The sequence below is a fragment of the Apostichopus japonicus genome, chromosome 12, assembly GCF_037975245.1.
Source record: "Apostichopus japonicus isolate 1M-3 chromosome 12, ASM3797524v1, whole genome shotgun sequence".
Lineage (NCBI taxonomy): Eukaryota > Metazoa > Echinodermata > Holothuroidea > Aspidochirotida > Stichopodidae > Apostichopus > Apostichopus japonicus.
In genome coordinates, this window is record NC_092572.1 from 18,864,960 (window position 1) to 18,884,430 (window position 19,471).

The window sequence follows — 19,471 nt, forward strand, 5'->3', positions numbered from 1 at the left end:
ATGTTATGTGTAGGTCGGCATTCATACTGCTAATAGTATTATGAGCTTAGTCCAGTCTGTATGTGAGTGGTTTACCCACTCACGTCAAGACGTTAAAGCAAAACAATTGTTTTAATCAGGGAATAGTTTTAATTTATTTAACTAACATTCCTAACTATAGTTTATTGCTGTATTTTTTAAGAGGAATCTTCGCTGCAGTTACATTATTTGTCAACCATCTACATAGAAAACTGATATTGTATACATTGCTGATCAGCGACTAGACTGTTGTTGTTGAAGCACATGAAAACCAAAAAGTAATATCAATGTACAAAAATGCTTTGATGATTTTTCCAAAAAACGGGCAACTGTTAATACCTATTTTTAGTTAAGAGGGACCTTGATAATAACAATTATCTTTTACAACAAAAAGATAGTATTTGATACAACAAAAGTGCACTTCTCACTTATGAAAAAGGGAACCTTCGTGATTCCCTCTTCCATAAGCCTGATGAGGAATGTGCCCCTCTCGCTAATCCCTCCCCACACCCCTGACTTTACAAACTCAGTCTAATGTATACTAGTTTATACATGATTAACGTTAGGTCCAACACTTAATATGTGAAGAGTCGTCGGAAGACTGGTCGAGCCCCGGGGACATGTCACGCCCCTTCCCTTTTCGTTTTGTTAGTGTTTCCACGGTCAAATAATATTTAACCCAGATTCTGCCTTTAGCGCCCCTATCCCCCTCTTCTCGAGAATTGAAAACAAACTGCAAGTATTATAGCTTTATCAGCTTTTTATTCAAATCCAATCATAAACATGATCTGAGGTCGTCTGATAAAATAGTGTGATACAATACGCACTCCCCACTACCATTAACCGTTGGAGTTTAATTACGAGAAAATTGTTTCCTGCGTGGTCTGTGTTCTCGTTCACCTTCTGGCAGTAGCTGGAAAGATAGAGAAAAAAAAAACAGTTAAATATCTAATTTGATTATCGGTGTTATTAGATGATAAGAAATAGGTATAACATCTATCACATAAGCCTATAAATGTAATCCAAAAGGCACATACTTAATAGGACTTCCCTTGTATTATTCAATAATAACGCAGGTCATAACCTCTAAGAGACATGAGTAACATATTTATTCATCAATAAAGGGAGGGGTGGAGTATATTCATTGCGCGAATTATTTGTACTAGTTTGCAAATATTTACTAATGCATAGATTTCAATTGTGAACTTTATTCGTTTAATCGATACTTACAACTAATGCAATCCTGTATCGTAACAGGTATAGGTGCGTCTACCTGTAAAAATTGAGTCTCCATTGCGTATGACTCCTCCGTTACTCGTCTCACACCATTGCACGGCTTCTAATGGTTAAAGTACAATCAATAATAAATAGGAATCACAAAAATACATTACATTGAATACAAGAATATAATATAACACAATAAAATGTTTCTTATATACACTCATGTTGGGGGTGTCCAGGTCAAGGCGGCGGAAGCACTTTAATCTGGGGGGCACCGACATCAAAGGGCACTTTGTAGAAATTCGATTGGACTGAAGCAGCCTTACATTTAGTACCCTTTATAACTCTTATTGTATTATCTTATTTGCGTATACACATCACTCCATCAACGCCCCCCCCCCCCCCCAAGGAAAATATGCCTATACTAGCACTGCAATATCCAATGCGCAAATTGGGAAACAAGGAACAAGTTTTCTTTTGAGACAAAATGAGGTGAAATCATGCTAGTTGCTAATGTAGGAATCTTCCGAATTAAAGTTTTTTTCTTGTTAATATCTTAACAAATTTGTTCCATTCGAAATAGCTTTGAGTTTGACCCACAGAAATTCATTAAAAGTCACGGGCTTAGCCAGGATTTGCAAAGTTGTATGTACGACTATCTGAGCGGAGCGCCACCATCAGTTGGCGCGGAGCGTACTAGAAAATTTTTGGTTTTTACAAACCCCTCAGATGGCCGGAAACGGCCCTTCCCGAGTATTCATTCTGGTTCCCTGGCCTCTTGCTAACTTGAGGCACCTCAATTTTTATGTAGAAAAAAGGCACATTTTTAACCTGAGGAAAAGTGGGGGGGGGGGGCACGTCCCCCCTGTTTCCCCCGGTTCCGCCGCCGTTGGTCCAGGTATACAATTGACTAGTTAGAAAAAAAAATTGATCGTGCAAGAAGGGTGGTAGCCCAGATGAACTGCGCTTACGATGGTGTTACACGGAAATATTCGGGCAGCATGATGCTAAATAAAGAAAATCATGGAATTGTCGGGCAAAAATTTGAAAAAAATTCGGGCAAGCTTCTGCATATTTATATATATATATATATTTCCAGAGGACAAGAAATTCGGGCAAAAGTCTTGAAAAATTCGGGCAGCCTAAGAGGAGAAAAAAAAAAAATATATATCTATATTTTTTCTCCTCTTAGGCTGCCCGAATTTTTCAAAACTTTTGCCCGAATTTCTTGCCCTCTGGAAGTTGGGGGGGGGGCAGTCTGCCCCCTGCCCCCCCCCCCCGCCTTGTACGCCTATGCCCACCCAGCCCCATGGATTGTGATCAAGAAAGCGGGCTATATCCTCGATAAACGGACCACACCATAGAAACTCCTGTGTACGGACCATTCGAATATTTCGGAATTCTTAATGTACAATAAATAGTAAGGTGCTATATGAACGCTTTTGTATAACTTATGAAGAGCTAGAAAAACAAAAGTTGATGAAAGTCTGGAAATTTCCAGAGACGGGCTTAACGTCAGGCATCAACATTCTTTTCCGAACTACCCTGTTCATTGGCTTGAACTAACGAAATTTGTCACAAAAAAACCAACGTATACTTGCTTTAAAATAGAAACAAGTAGATATTTAATGATCACTTGTTATGGATATGGCATTATCCACTACATTTGGTTCTCGTATAGTACAATCTGACAATATCTATATCACGGAAATAGTTGTTTATAAACCAGAAAGTTATACTTTCAATGTAAACATTTTGTTACGAATTCATGAGAAAAAATGCACGATGTTCCACTTTTGAGTCACGTGAAACAACCCCCTCCCCAACCATGCCCATAACAACGACGTACAGTGGTGTGTTTTCTCACTAAGAAAATATTAAAACATTTTGCGTTTCCATGCGTCGTGATACTCCCCACCTTGCGATAACAGCGAACAACACTAGGAACACCCACAGTGTGTTAGTTACTTTGTGCGATAACAGCGAACAACACTAGGAACACCCACAGTGTGTTAGTTACTTTGTCCGGATTCTTTTAACTCTGATATGCTACTTTGATATATTTTAAACCGTTTAATAGTACTGCTATCAGTTCAAGATGCGTAAATATGCCCCATATAAATTTTTAGAAATTTACCCCTTAAACATCTGAGGTTAAACTGACACTAAAAGTGACATGACTACATAGTCTAGTACTCAGGCCTTTGAATCATCCGATACAATCCAAAATTTATTGGGACCACATAAAGACTTGGCCTCATTATGATATGTTTACAACGTAGCTTAAAGTTTCTAATAACAAATAATGTTTAATGTCATCCAAGCTTGCTCTCTCGCATGATATGAAGTAAAAAGAAAAAAGTTTGAGTTGATTTATATAAATCATTGGATAAACATAAACATATATGCCTCCACTGAGGTGCTGACGTCATAATCAATTCAGTCCTTAAGGAACATCCAAAGATATATATATATATTAACCGCAATGTGTTCGTTACTAGCACTCATGTGTTTTCTTCTTTTTTCTTGCCTGGCAAATGTCCCTTGAACAGACTGCAGGTACACGACAATATTTAATTGAGTTAGGTATTAGATTGTTACGGCCATCTTACCTGAGAGGGCACACAGAGCTACGATTAACAGGATGAGAAACGCTTTGGTAGCCATTTTATGGTGTTTACGTGCCGATTGTTTTTTTCTAGAAAACAAAACAAACACATTAACCAGTAAACCAAAAGTCTCATCTATATTAGTGAAGTCATAAACACTAGTTTGGAAATATTATAGACACAATGAAACTTTAGAAACCACAAGCCGCCTCGCTCTGAATTTGTACAGATTGGTGACTGCTCACTATGCCTGGTGGTTTGCATATATTTGTGTGACGACGTTACCGCATATCTTAAAATATCAATATTATAAATCACTTTATTTGACAAGCTATTGTCGTGACATAGCAGCATAAATGACCGTTTCCTTTACAAAGAGACGGAAAGTAAATAAGGAATGTTCAATTATTTTGAAGAAGGATGTTGAACGCTTTCGATCCGTTATTGGCAGAAGCCTAAATTGACGTATGATCATACCTTAATCAGAACATAATTTAATTTCATAATATATATGTATATCCTTACTTCATGGAAGCGTTACATGTAAGAATAAATGAACCAATTCCATGTACTTTGGTTGACGCCAATAGATCGAAACGGGACAACTTCTTGTCAACAGACAAAGCTTGGGAACGGTTATTAACACTTACGAATTGACATATCAAGACCTTACGTGACATAATCAGTATCTTGTAGTGAAAAGTTGCAAACTTTAGAAAAATGACGGTTTCAGCTTTAGTTCCTTCATGTGTTTATAAACGATATCACAGTCGCACATTGAGACCTCATTATAATTGATATGATGTGAACACGTATGGAGTATGATCTATATACGATGAAAATGATAAATGACAAGAAAATCAAATTTCAGTGACTTATTCCAAACTATACTGAGCAGCATGGGTTACGATAGAATCTGCAGCCCTAAATATTGTGCGACGTTTCAGCATAATTTAGAAAGATACCAAGGATACATGTAGAGAATTTTCAAACCCAAATGGGTTATAGAAGTCTTCACAATTTATTGAGGAACACGGATTCTTTCAATTAAAACTAAGATGAAATTCATTGGATGAAAATTGTATCGCTGCAGTCTTTGAAACTCATGCACCTAACGGATATGATTTAAGCTTCACTTACCGCTTTTCTGGAACTTCTTCGCACTGGAACTTTCTGGTAGAAAAGTCATTTCAACAACCGTTTTTAAAGAATACAACCACCAATTAGAATTCTTTGCATTCCCATTGCCACCAATCACAAGCTAGCACGCAACAAATTGAAGTAATCATCCTCTGACGTTTGCGCACAACAGGGTTTCTGAATGCAGTAGTGCGCATCTTGGAATTACTTCTTGCCATTTGAAATAATGCTGGCATTAAGCCAATTGTTCCCTGGAATGAACCAGAGAAGTTACAACAGGATTGACATATATATAGAACTTAAAAAGAAAAGGCGATGTACTATTGCGAAAAGTTCGCTTGCGTAATTTGTTGCACTTTTCACTGATGACGAAAACATGTTACAAATGATATGCGTTTTATCAAATCATAATTTCGCTATTGGAGCATCTTTCCAGAAGTCTTTCTTAAATTCCAATATGTCAATTGCTGAATGGTTTGTTGTATGTGTGTGTTTTTTTACGGTATTTTGTGAGTAAACTTTTTACAAGAGTTCCATTAGTTTTGGGGGCGATCTGCCTTCCTTCCCGGCTCCGCCGAGCCTGTTAGTGACCCTTTCCCCTGTTAATGTGAACCATTGTGCAACACAATTTTCCTTCGTCCTATAAAGTGCGTTCCCACGAACCCGGAGTTTGCTTTACCCTTGTATTACGTAATAGCCACAAATAAGCTCGGTGATTTAGATTCATGTACCTTTACGTGTTACACGGGTGTTATACCATGCAGCTAAAAATAGGCACGCGACAGTCCAGCACAACGCAAGGTACCAGTTATGGCGGGCCATCAGTCTCAAATCGTGGGGAATCGACACATATCGATTTAAATCGACATATACCAATTTCCTTCGACTTATACCAGTGTCCAGCAGCTTAAATTGACTTCTGTCGATTTAAATCGACATATACCAGTTTAATTCTACATATCATCGATTTAAATCGACATATACCAATTTAATTCGACATACCATCGATTTAAATCGACATATACCAATTTCAATCGATGATATGTAAAATAAATCGGTATATGTCAATTTAAATCGACATCTACCAGTTTAAATCGATGATATGTCGAAATTTAATCGATAGAAGTCAATTTCCGTGGACTTATACCAGTTTCTAGCAACTCAAATTGACATATAACTATTTAAATCGACATATCATCGATTAACTCATTAACATATTCCAAATCCCGATTTCGTTTCTAGTAGGTCGTGTTGGTTAGTCATCACTGTGCCATACACTAACAACGGTAGGATAATATTAGGTTCGTTAACAAAATATACCACTGTTTAACGAGTCTTGATACAATTTATTTTGCTGTTATCGCTGCCATGATTTTTGGCAAAGATGGTGGCGCTCAACACCAAGTGCGAGTGGAAGATAGCTGCTCTGTCAACCTTAGATTTTCATCGGTTTCGTTGCTTCACTGTTTTGTACGGCTGCCTAATGATATTGGCTTGTTTATTTAGATCGTAGTGTAGAAATATGTTTATGATGACGGTAACTTTTCGACCCGTATATGAAATCCCTAAGCGACTTTGTTCTCACCCAAGGGCAATCTACATGCTAAGTTTGTAGATCAGCAATCGCCAAGTTGACCAGAATATCATACTACACAATACGTCAAAAACATAATTTCATGATGAAAAAGTTCTTTCGGTCGCAAAGTTCAATGCAACCGCGACGGAATCGAATGAACGTTGAGTTAACTGTAGGCCTGATGTGATTTGAACATAGCAACGGGTTTTGAGGTTATAATATTATTTTATAATATTATTTTATTGTCATATTAATCAGCGTTGATAGCAAATTCAATGATACCGCGAAGAGGAAAACCCAACGCTATACCCTAATTGTAAAATTGCTTGGTATAAAACATATACACATACAAGTGATTCATGTATCCTGTGCATATAACTGTACGCACGTTTATAACAAACCATGTGGGATAAACACCGCATAATATATCCGCGTATTAATTTGAATATATATGCGTATTAATTCGAATATACACGTATTAATTCGAATACATATGAGGATTAATTCGAATATATACATATTAATTCGAATATATACACGTATCAATTCGAAGATATACACGTATTATGACCAATTATCCGCGCATTAATTCGAATACATATGGGGATTAAATCCAATATCATGCACGAATTAATTCGAATATATACGAAAACACATTTCCGCTCTCGCTGTGTACATGTATCCGCGAGAAATGTTTTGGCGGGCTCGCGAGATCACTCTCAAATAATGTTCCTTGTCTGATGGACGAGCCATGCTGTTGTCTAGATCATGTACGTTTGGTCTGGGTGTACGTCACTAGAGACTAACTTTGCAATCTCTCATTTATTGCACTGGTGAGGCTATAATGTGATAACTCTCGAAACTCGTTTGTGAAAACTAAAAGACATGCCATTTATTGTATGTTTAATACGCGTATATATTCGAATTAATCCGCATGTACATTCGAATGAATCCATGTATATATTCGAATTAATACGCGGATATATTATGCGGTGTTTATCCCGTATGGCGTGCCATACACGTTTCCATACCGAAAGTGACCACAGTAATTATATGACACGCTTCCACAGCACGCATATTAGTATCTCATTGGTCTATCGTGTCTCTTTTAAGCTTCATGGTCTAACACCGGTGTAGGTTCATTGATCTAAAACACCGGGCATATTTGTGGCTACTACGTAATGCAAGAGTTAAGCAAACTCCAAAGTATATATGTACATAAAAAAAAAAAAAACTAACACAAAAATTTAGTGAAATTATATCACACAGTCTCATTACTGACCATTATTCACAGAAGCATATAGCCAGAGCGAGTACATGGGCGACGTTTCATCTCCGCATAGAAATTGTCAGGAACGGCAACATGCAATAAATGGCAAAAGCAAACTAAACAGCTATGATATATAAGATAATCGATAGGTTACTTGTTATTATAGCACGACGTCATCTCTTTCTCGTACTGGGGTTTCCTCATTAGCCGTATAATACGAATTGACAAGAGATAACTCCAAAGAAGTAAACTTTGATTCAGTAAATGATACACTTCTGATTAAAGCTCCGTCTGGATTGTCGTCTTTAATAAAAAATAAAAAAAAAACACTGAGAAATGAGATATATGGATTTACCTACCTCTTATGTGTTTTTAAATGTTTTATATCGTTCAAACATTCATAGTTTTAACCACTACGATCATGAGAAAACGGGACTCCTTCCTTCCCCTAACTTTTCTTGCAAAATGGCGTACATTTTATAAGTCATATTTACAACTGCAGTTAAAAGAATGCAAATGATAGCACCATTTTGCATCTTAGCTCTTTTTGCCGAAACACAATTTTCTCAAAGGGTGAACCTCCCCAAGTCCTCCTAATTGGAGTCCGCTTCAAAGACCACACACTGGCGCCATTGTTTTATAACCCTAGATTTGCCCCGATACATGTTTTCTAAAGTGTAGTTTATAAGCTTGGAGTTGTCAACTTTACACCAAATAACTCGGTCCTACAATTCAAACTAAGTTAACGTGACTGTAAAGTGTTGCATTATATTTCATTCTCTTCGTTAAGACTGTGTACTGACTTCCTGCCAAGCACGAAAACGATGTCATATTCATAGCATATATACAAGTGCATACAACTAACGCATTTATGTTTCGTAAATGTGATAGCTATTATGCAACTTTCAAAGTTCCCTAAAGGATCAGTCAAGGCAGACTTTAAGGCAGACATTAAGTGAATCCACGAATTTCACGACATTCAGATTCTTACAAAAAAACAAATCCCTGGTAAGTCCATTTGTGTTCTTGTAACCTTCATGCATGCACATAGCACATAAAATTAAACCTAGAGGTAACGACAAACCACGGGATGTACTTTTGCTTACAGGGAGATGACACCGCGACTTCGTTCTTGATAAAAGTGACTGGTACGCTATAGTTACTTAAAGCACACATCTGAAAAGGGCAAAGACATTGATGCAGCGAGTGTAAATGTTAAAAAAACTTAATTGATACTTTTTTGAAACTTGCATGTGTATGGCATAGGGCAAGGTGGCTTGTTCCTAACTAAAAGGAACTAAAAGCACTGGGCGTTAACGCCCAGTGCTTTTAGTTTAAATCACGAATCAATGTTGCGCTCTTGTAACAACCACGAAGCATCCCTTAGTATCTATATTACGGATCATATAGAGCCATTGAAAATGTAGACAGTAACAATCAATCTCTTCAAGTCTTAAAATTTCGAACATTTTTTGTCTTAAGATTGAATTTTTCCTCTTGTTTATTACAAGCGTTAATACTGACATGAAAATGAATCCGAGCGAAGAAAATGGTAAAAATGATATTTATAAGGTATACACGTTGAAATTAACCCTCACTTGACGACAGTAATCTAGGCGGATATCTGATTATCATCCAATTGCATAAGTGTATTTCAGGGAATAACTCGACAAGCATTCACAAACGTTTGTTACAGGATAGCACAACCTAACAACAGCAAATATCAAGTGCTCATGAAACAATTTCATAATTTGGTATTAGTATCAACATAACTTAGCTGCGTACAAAGGAAAGCTATACAATATGTCTTTCTAACAGTGGCATATGGTTTCGGCAAGGTGACACGTTGGCTATGGTTTAGTGTATACGATGGGACGTTCAGCCGATCGCACATGTACTATCTAGACTGAACCCGTATACCGACTCAACTTGACAGGAAAGAGTAATGATAGTCAAAAGACGTAAGCTACAGGCAAACTGCCTGATAAACAACGATATCCGTGTAGCGGTCCTTGGTAGCTTTGAGTCGTTCTGCATTTAATCGAACAGTGTGTCTTTAATAATTCTTAAAAATGATTGAAACATCGTAACGATTCCACAGGTACTAAATAATGTAATTGTAACTTGTTTTCTAGCCTAGCCCATCGTTTCCATCCGGCACAACGGATATGAATATGTTGAAGCGATACACACTGTCGAGGGTACCGTCGAGACATTAAAGTGTTTTGTGCAGGACGCAATACCCCCTACAACAGTGGCGTGGTCTCTAAATGGTATCGACCTGAAACGAGAATTGTTTAATTCGTCGTCGAATGCTGTTTATAGTTTTACGTCAGATTTCAAGTTCACGTCTTCTACGTCACACGAGGAAGTACACTGTTTCTATAGCGGCCCTGATATTTTGATGAGAGAAGTCTTTTGGCTATCTTTGTAATAGAAACTAAATCAAAAGCGAAAGGTAAGTAAGAACTAGTGCATTGAAAGAGTTCAAGCTACTTAGTATGTTCCATACTACTTGAATAGCACACTGCCTAGGATACCTATACGAGGTGGTATTAAAGCTGCTAAAATCGAGCGTGACCCATTTGAAGAAGTACGGTAACCGTTCTTTTCTGTTTGGCAGAGCGATGTTTGTCGGAGATGGTGCGTAACTAATGTGTCGTCTGCCTTGCCAATTGTTTTTGTTTTTGTGTTTTGTGAGTGGAACGTTGCCGTTCAAATTATTAAGGGCACCCTCACATAATTCCCTCGAAGCACGCCAAGTATCACGCCTTCCCGCTTTTTATTGGATCCCGTGCCTAGGACGTGTAAGTAAGGCTGTAAGGAGCTTGTTTACTCCAACGGTGCATGATGGTGACATGGAAGCTCGGTATAGTTTCGCCGCATATTTATCTACTTTATAAAGTAAACGTATTGAATTTCACCTGACTCCTCAAGTCGCATATTTTCCGGAGTAGTCGTTCATAAATCGATAAGAAGGTATCCAAAAGGTTTGTTTGTAGTATCTTTGTAGGCCTTTTGTAAGTATTTGGCTTTTCAGAAAAAAAATTGCCTTGTCAAGTATGAAATTTGAAAGCATCTCTCGGATTTTTCAATAAGACTAGATACTGAGCATTGAGACTGCTCGTAAGTCTATCTCAGTCATTTTTTAAACAGGTTTTGGCTGTCTAGTATCACAGACAAAATTCTTATGATGACTACCTTTAGTAAACAGATTACTTATTCTTTCATCATTAGCTGTTTCACACAATAAATCATAAACGGACTGAAAAGGTTTCGTTTTGACGTGTCCATGTGATCGTCGAAAGATTGTGGACCGCCTTCTCCAAAACGGATGCAGTCTTCTAACTTTTCAGCCAGTTGATAGTAAAGAAGTTGATACTCTCCGTAAAACCATACAATGTTGTCGGGAGGAGGCTGATTGGGTCAAAAATTGGGTCAGAAACACAGTTTTACCACATTGAGATGGACCTGAGACGATATATGTATAGATGGATGAAGCCATTTAAGAGCCATGGTGGTAAATGATGAAAAAAACTTTGACGACCAACAGCAAATATAAAGTACATAAAGAAGTAGAATACAATAAGTCAATAGAGGTAATTATTAATCCCCTTTGTTATGTAGCCACACTACCTCACCTGAAAGCCTGGTTTGAAAGTACACAGTTATATTATTGTTATACGGGGAGTTCTTCATCACGATATAACTAACGAGCGTACCTTACACACGCATTTATAGCACACACACAACCTTAAGAAAACAAGAAAAGAAGGAAAAATGGCAATCTTCGAGGAGGATTTTGATTTTTTTTGAAGGGACTAAGGGACGAGGAGAGAGTGGCGGCTTTCTGCGAGAGACAGAACTGTCAAACAGTTGTCCGCATATTAAAACTGCAATTGAGGGGCCTATGGTCCAACTGGGGTATGTTTCGACACCGGTCTCAGACGGAAAAACTTTGTACCCTGGAGTGCGGCCCATGTAGAACATGGGTTGTATGTAAGGGAGAATATACAACACTGGCTACATGGTTATTACTCCGACCGTTTGTTAAATTGGGGGACATCGATCGACGTCCAATTCGGTTTATATTTCTCATTTTTAATTTTTTTTTTTTTTTAGTATTTTCTTCTTTTGACGATAGATGTGTTCATATGACGTGAACTTCCATTAGAACTTCTCTTGTGTAGTACTTTTGTTGCTGTTTTTATTTCTTGGAGTAAGTTACAATTAAAAACAGGAAATCACTACCCATACTAAAATATCCCTCGCGTGACAATCTTTTATTATTTCTCCATTTTTTTTAAAAGAATTTTCAAAATGCTGCATGGTATTACACCTGTTGGTTCAGGAAGTTTGTTTGGTTGGTCGTTACGGACGCTGGTGTTAGTTACTCCATTTTAACTTCACTGCATGTAACGGGTCATTGTTGATATTGCTAAGGCGCGTCGCTAAGTTGGTCGTTAAGAGGAGGGTCTAATCTGAGTATGTGTGCGATTGCTCTGACACATACGCTATTGAAGATGTTTGCGTTACTAAGGAAAGATGATAACGCTGGTTGTCAAGAGAGGTGTCTACCGTGTATGCGGAGGTTCGCAATGATGCAATAATGCACAGTGTTGCGAACGAGTTTTCAAGAGGATGACACTCGGTTTTTACGAAGTGTACTAAAACGGACATTGGGTGGACTTCTGATGCAGGCAAATACGACATAAATTTCATGAAAGATCTTATGTATCAAATTCTTGAAAAACTTCTGGAAAATAAGGATGAGACTGTAGCCATTAGTTAGATCATCAAACGCAATGGTGAGTATATGTCTATTTCTTCAAAGTGGACCAAATTTCTGGATATCAAAAACTACTTGGCAGCTGGGTGTAGCTATACAAACAATTTCTATAGAAGCCTACCAATGTCAAAAATAAAGATTTTTTTTCCCATACGATTGGACGGATGGTCTTGAGAAATTATCAGTGACCAGTTTCTTCCACCTCACGACAGTTTTTATCATAAATGAAAGGAGGTTTATATTTCCAACGCTGTATCAACATTATTGTCGACAAGTTGTGGTAGGATCACAAGATGACGTCATTCCGTGATTTATTAGTCTGGTGAAATAATAATGTCGTCCCTTTTCTGGAAGCGCTACAAAATATATTTTGTTTTTTACAAAGAAAGAGAAATTGACATGTTTAAACAGGGGATATCTGTTCCTGGACTAACGCTGAGATACTTATTCAAAGACATTCGAAATGAACACTTCTGTCTGTTTCCAGAATCTCATAAAGATATGTACTATCTCTTGACAAACAATATCGTGGCGGCCTCTCCTATATTTTCCATCGCTTCCACGAAAAAGGTCGATCCCGTATTAGAAATGATCAAATGTGTCAAAAAGTATTAGGATTTGACGCTAACGACCTCTATTTTTGGGCTATCATGCAAGATATGCCCACAGGGATCATACTGAGGCGCAGGGAAGAAGCAGGTTTCAGGCGTGAATTCACTCATAGTTTTCATACAACTGCATCGGGTTGATTGGAGTGTAAGAGTCAGCAATGGGGTTGTTATATAAAACATAAAACAGCAAGGAAGTCCGGGTGGGGAAACGACAGCTTCCCGTGGACGGGTTTAGTAGGGACGCGGGACGAACAATCATCGTTCAGTTTCAGAGGTGTTATTGGCACAGTCACCAGTGCCATTTGAATAAAGGGAGAACACACAACGAAGTCAAGGGTGTAACTTTATCTGAATTATACCGACAGACGCTTGACAATACCAAGTATTTAAATTCTCTGGGTATCTTCTATGTTGAAATGTGGGAATGTGAGTGACAAGCGGTCAAAAACAAAACCCAGAAATAAAATTGTTTTTGAAAGATCTCTTTCCTTATCCCATACAAGAACTATGGAAAATGTCATCGGCCGAAATTTTGTCCCATGTGAAGCGTGGAAAGATTTTCGGGTTATATAAGAATAGTAAAGTTGACTTGCAAGATTTTGGAGAACACATGGCTGAGTATGCCGCGCCGAAAGGTCTTCTCCAAAAACCCCAGAGGACGTTGATTTGGTAGTATATTTGGACGCAAAATATTGATCGCGACAACACTGCTAAAATGGTTCATTGAACATGGTCTCGTGGTAACCCAAAATTGATCAATTATGCCAATTCATACAAGGAAGTTTATAAAGAGGGCACTTCTTATTTAAAAAGAACGACTCTCATTGGGTCTCACAGAAGAAATAGGGCACATGGCCACTGTGTTTCCTTTTTCCCCCACCACCACCAATACTCAAATCACCTCCACGTCCATGTTTGGTCTTTTATTTAGAAACTGTCGTAAGTAGTTAAAGTTGATTCTTGGAACAAAATCCATTCCGTATCACATGGAGCACTCCCGTATTGTCGTTATATAGTCAATCCAATCATGTAATCTCTCTTATACTGAGGGCGTTAACCAATTTTGATGTTTCAATGTTAACTTGTATGTTAACAGATATCTCTTGCTTTGTTGCCTCAACACTTTTGTCTACATGCATCAGAACAGATCGCCAATGATGGTGATGGCATGGCCTTGTACCCTCCACTATAACATCAGGTCGTTTTAAATTTGCGAGGTATCACGCAAATGCATTTATTTTACTGATACCATACTATCATTTGAAGAAATGTTGCCGCCTTTACCATACTTGCACCAGGAACGATCTTCGAACGTGGATACAGTCGTTCAATAAGTCCGCCTCCATTCTTCTTATTGTTATATTTGTTAAACTTTTATTAATTTATTGGGTGGGCAACCTTCAATTTGTCGCCCCTTTTCCATACAATTATATTTATAATAGTGATTACAACGTAGTTAAAAAAAAACCACTGAAAAATATAGTATTTGTGTGAATAATGACTGGCGTGGTCTAACTAACCATTTCCATTAATCCAGTATACTTAGACCTATCATAGCCACAGGCAGAGGGCGAGGGATCGAGGGCAACCATGTGATGGGGCTTAGCATATACGGTGGGCAAATCCCCCGCCCCCCCCCCCCACAACGCACCCCTTGGCGCCGCCACTGCAGCTCAAGTGTGAAATATAAGCGATTATAACTTCAAGATGGTATTTGAAAGATAACCATTATAAATGCATTGTACACGCTGTTCAAAAGTCGAAATACAAATAAGACTTTGCTTCTATTGACAAACTCCAGCAATGATCCGTTCGTGACCTCAGATCGTGTCCCCTGTGTGGATACCAGCAGCGATTAGCTCACCATATGCCTATCAATAGTACATAAAATACCCCTTGATTATGTTTACCTGCAAACAAAGGTCACTTACAGCTTTCATACGTGCATAACGTGCATATGTCTCTCTGCAATTATCTGATTGCAAATCTGAGACTGGTTCACACTAACGAGTTATACTACCGCGGATTTTAAAGTTCAATAGGCTGTATTCAATTGATGTTATCATCTTGCACACAACCAAAAGGCACGCGTCGGTGGTTATACATACCTATAGAGAGACTGGTTTGTCCGAAGACCGGCCGTAACTAACGTATTGACCAAACTGTGTTGTATCAGGTATGCATGTAAACTACCCCTATATTATATCATGTCTATATCTGTAATAAGGCTATTCTTGGTAGGCCATAGTCTTGTGTTTCATGTTGCGATAAACTACACTAAGCTAGTTATAGCCTGCATTAATAGTATGTACTTACACGCTAGTATATTATAAGCAATGTCTATATGACTCTGCGTTATATACCTGATGTCATGTTCAATTCGCTGCTTCATATGCAGATCGCAGATTTAGACCCGTACTCGATGAAGCACATATGTTAAAGGCTTAATTAACGAACAATGAGAAGAATGTATATGTTTTTGTGTACAGTATGAAGTCGTTTTGGAACCTTGTAAGTTGTAACTGTTCAAGGTTAACAGATGGCACTAGACAATATTTATTATGTCAGCACGTTTTCTACGAAAAAAAAGTTGAACTGATCAAGCTGCAACTCAACAGAGCAGCTGGCTAAATTATCAAACTGTAGAATTTAACCATGCACTGCAACATTTGCAAATAATGACGAATTACTCATAACTCAGGTATTCCGCAGTTAAACTACTTTCTGATAACTCTTCATTTAACTTTCTCTCTGAGATGGTAGCAATTTGACGTATTGCATCAAATGGATACATTGATCATAATCTAAATATATTTAATGTAACGTATTCTATTTATCCTAAAATGAACATTGACAATTTCAATGGTGTTATACTGCGTACCGGCGTATGTTGCATTAATTATTTTTGTCGCAATTTTGTTTTGACATAAGTTCCATACATAATCATTCCCGCTAAAGATCGATTTAGGTCACAGGTCATGTCGAATAGACGATAGGGTGTATATTATAAAGCGTTAAAAGGTCATATGAGGTCATTAGAGGTTAAAATGTATAAAACCATTGTAGACACGATATCTCAAGAACAGAATCTTGGATGTATGTCATAATTAGTGTGGAGTGCAGCTATTAACCAAGCCGATAAAACCTATATTGTGTTCGTTTGAGGTTGTAGGTCATTTGAGGTCTTCCTACACTTTGGAAATGGGAAATGCAGATACAATTGTGTTAACATTTATTTATAAAAGTAACGGACTTACATGAGTTTTGAAAGTATCGCATTTTAACATGTTCGGACAATCGCACATGTAGGCAAACTAGCTCTTTTGCTCCTTTTTGCCCCCGTTGCTTACAATATTTCTCACATAGAGCATCAAGAAACATACCAATCTGAGCCAGCTGCTCTGATAGCAGTATTTTTTGTTTGTACATACTTTAGGAGAAATCTTGAACACCGTGACCAGAAATGGCTGATCTAAAAGTGACCACATTTTGCGTTGTTACCGGAGCAAGTCGAGGTATTGGAAAAGAAATTGCTATACAGTTAGCACAGAAGTTAGGTCCAAATTCGTCCGTACAGTTGGTAGCGAGAAACCAGCAAGCGCTAGAAGACACCGCTGACAAGATACGAGAAAGAGTGGATGGCAGTGTGCAGGTCAGATGTGTAGCTGCAGACCTATCAAACGTCGAAAGTGTCACGAATGCTAATCAAGAAATTTTCGACAATGTGAAGGATATCTCAACGTTTTCTCACGCCATTTTAGTCCACAACGCTGCTTCGCTGGGTGACACTTCCAAATACGCACGAGAATTGGACGACGTTGACTCCTTACAAAAGTTTTGCTTGCTGAATATGTCCGGTCCGATTTCTCTAACGTCAGCATTCTTCAAAGTATTCGGTCACGGAAAAGATAGTCTTCGAAAAACAGTCGTTCAGTTGACATCAGACAATGGCACTACACCGTACAAGACCATGCACGTATATTGCATGGCCAAGGCAGGTCGTGACATGTTCTTCCGGGTCATGGCACTCGAAGAACCGGAAGTACGTATTCTGAGTTATGACCCAGGAGCTGTGGACACAGATATGTTTAAGCAAACATTATCCAGTCCCGATAAAGATTTGGTGTCAACTGTTGGTGATATTTCGAAACAAACGTACTTTCTAAAACCGGAACAATCCGCTGGAGCTTTGGTCAAGGCTTTAGAGGAAGATAAGTATGAGAATGCTACCGTGGTACGAGCGTATGACGAATTAGGAATGAAGGTTGATTGATCTACATTTGAAGTCTTTGCTCGAAAATGTAGCGTTTAGAGTCGACATAAAATGCTGTAGTTCATATTCCTTTTATCTATTGTTTATCTAATTCTAATTATGACGCAGACTTAATTGTCGCAATCAATGATACATGTGTGATATCAAATCAATAAAAAATCAATAAAATCAATGATCATAACAACTGATATTCAGGTTACCTTATATTTCAAAAGTGTAAGTATTAGAATTGAAAGTACTGACTAATGTTCATACATTGTAAATATGACATGGACTAAAGAATGTTAAGTATGTTAAATTAACAACAAATGTATAATTTTATCCACCTTACGGGAATTTTTGCTCTCTTTCAAGATTGTTCATAACTTCCCAGCCAGTATTTCTTTGCCCATGTACTCATAAAATGTTAAGTCATATATTCATCCAAATTAGATTTCAGTTTTTGTATTGAACTGGCAAACACGTGTGGATTATATTATATTATAACTCTCCTCATGGATATCGATAGTGAAGTCAAATTATATCATGGTTTTACATTTCAATTGTCTATATTTTAAATGGCATTGGACAGTTGGCACCAAAGAAACGCCAATAATAATCCTCAGCACTGGAATTCAAACAATGGCAGTCACCTGCAACTCTGATGCGTTTCAAACGAACTCACAGATCACTTGTGAAATGGAAAATTTGTATTTGGATTGTGTTACCAAATATATACTCTTGACCGTCTTGAATGCCAAGTAATAAAATAAGTTTCCACATTTTATCATCTTTTCTGGTTATGTCCATGTGTAAACGAGGTTTGGACAAAATACTTCTAATCTTCTTGTTAAGGAACAATTTCATGTCACCATTGAACACCTTCATGATATCTCGCATCATATCAACTTCCTTTTACTTCATGCAAAGTACTTTATCTTCAATTGTAAACAAAATAACAAAATACCCGAGTGCTTCAATTTTCGTTCATAAGTTTGAAATTTTCGTTAGACGTTGAACATTATATTTTGAATAAAAATAATGACTCGCCACGTTTTTTACGTTTCAAGGAAACATTCAAATAAGGATGCATTGCAGGCGCGTATCCAGGGGGGGCGTTGGGGGCGCGCGCCCCCCGGGTAAGGAAAAGAGGAGAGAAAAAAAAGAGAAGAAAAAAGGTAAAAAGAGGGGGAAAAGAAAAGGAGGAGAGGAAGGAAGGGAAAAGAAAAAGAAGAAAGAGAGAAAAAGGAGAAAAAGAGGGAGTAGAAGATAAACGCCAAGACCTCGGGAAAAGAAAGAGGAACAGTCATAATTACAGCGCTGATCCCTATTATATACACAGGGTAGCCAGTGACAGATCGAGGTTTACGAAGGGGACGTGCGCCTCACCCTACCCCATACACCGACAACTCCATTTTTGACGTTCCATTTTTCCAACTTACAAGGCCTGGGAAGTGTCATTTCCAGCAATCTGGGAGGCATTTTCGGCCAAAATTTTCTTGCACGCTTCGCGCCAACTCATGGTGGCGCTACGTTTAGATAGTTTGCCTACAGGCTTCGCCCCTCCCTTGGCAAATTACTCGCTACACGCCTGTTCGAATTTGTAAAGCAAAGAGCAGATATCAGTGAGCATAGCAGTGAGCATGAAAATGCATGTTCCAGGATGAACAACATGTGTGTAGTCAAAGGCGTAGGGAGCCCAATTGGATTTGGGGGCTGTAACGACTTGCCCGAAAAATATAACCAAAACTGTTTGCGCGCTTCGCGCGCGTTCAGCATGTGAATATCAATATCATATAAGCAAGCATCGGTTATTACATTCCGTGGCATCGTGTGCCGTACGGTCCGTGAAAGTTGCGCAGTATACCGCCGGATGCTAATGTAAACAACGAAATGTCTTATGTCAAAACTCTCTTTTACAGCAGTAATGGCGAATTAGTCAGCCAAGCTTAGAACTTTATTTTAATTACCAAGGAGATAATTTT

The 19,471-nt window shown here is 38.1% G+C and overlaps 1 protein-coding gene and 1 long non-coding RNA gene across 2 annotated transcripts; one reads left to right on the plus strand and one right to left on the minus strand.

Moving 5' to 3' along the window:
* Positions 1-760: 760 nt before the first annotated feature.
* LOC139977325 (uncharacterized) lies at positions 761-5,121 on the minus strand. The gene is made up of 4 exons (XR_011796501.1): positions 4,989-5,121; positions 3,852-3,937; positions 1,249-1,357; positions 761-931 (listed from the first exon to the last, which is right to left on the minus strand). It is a non-coding gene; the product is annotated as an uncharacterized lncRNA (long non-coding RNA).
* A 10,021-nt stretch (positions 5,122-15,142) lies between these two features.
* Positions 15,143-18,823, plus strand: LOC139977309 (sepiapterin reductase-like). The gene is made up of 2 exons (XM_071986594.1): positions 15,143-15,410; positions 16,671-18,823. Exon 2 carries the CDS (start codon positions 16,698-16,700, stop codon positions 17,505-17,507), a length of 810 nt encoding a protein of 269 aa, XP_071842695.1. The 5' UTR covers positions 15,143-15,410; positions 16,671-16,697; the 3' UTR covers positions 17,508-18,823.
* Positions 18,824-19,471: the final 648 nt, after the last annotated feature.

Coding starts and splice junctions, on each gene's coding strand:
- LOC139977309 (XM_071986594.1), top strand. CDS start 16,698: ATGGCTGATCTAAAAGTGACCACATTTTGCGTTGTTACCGGAGCAAGT.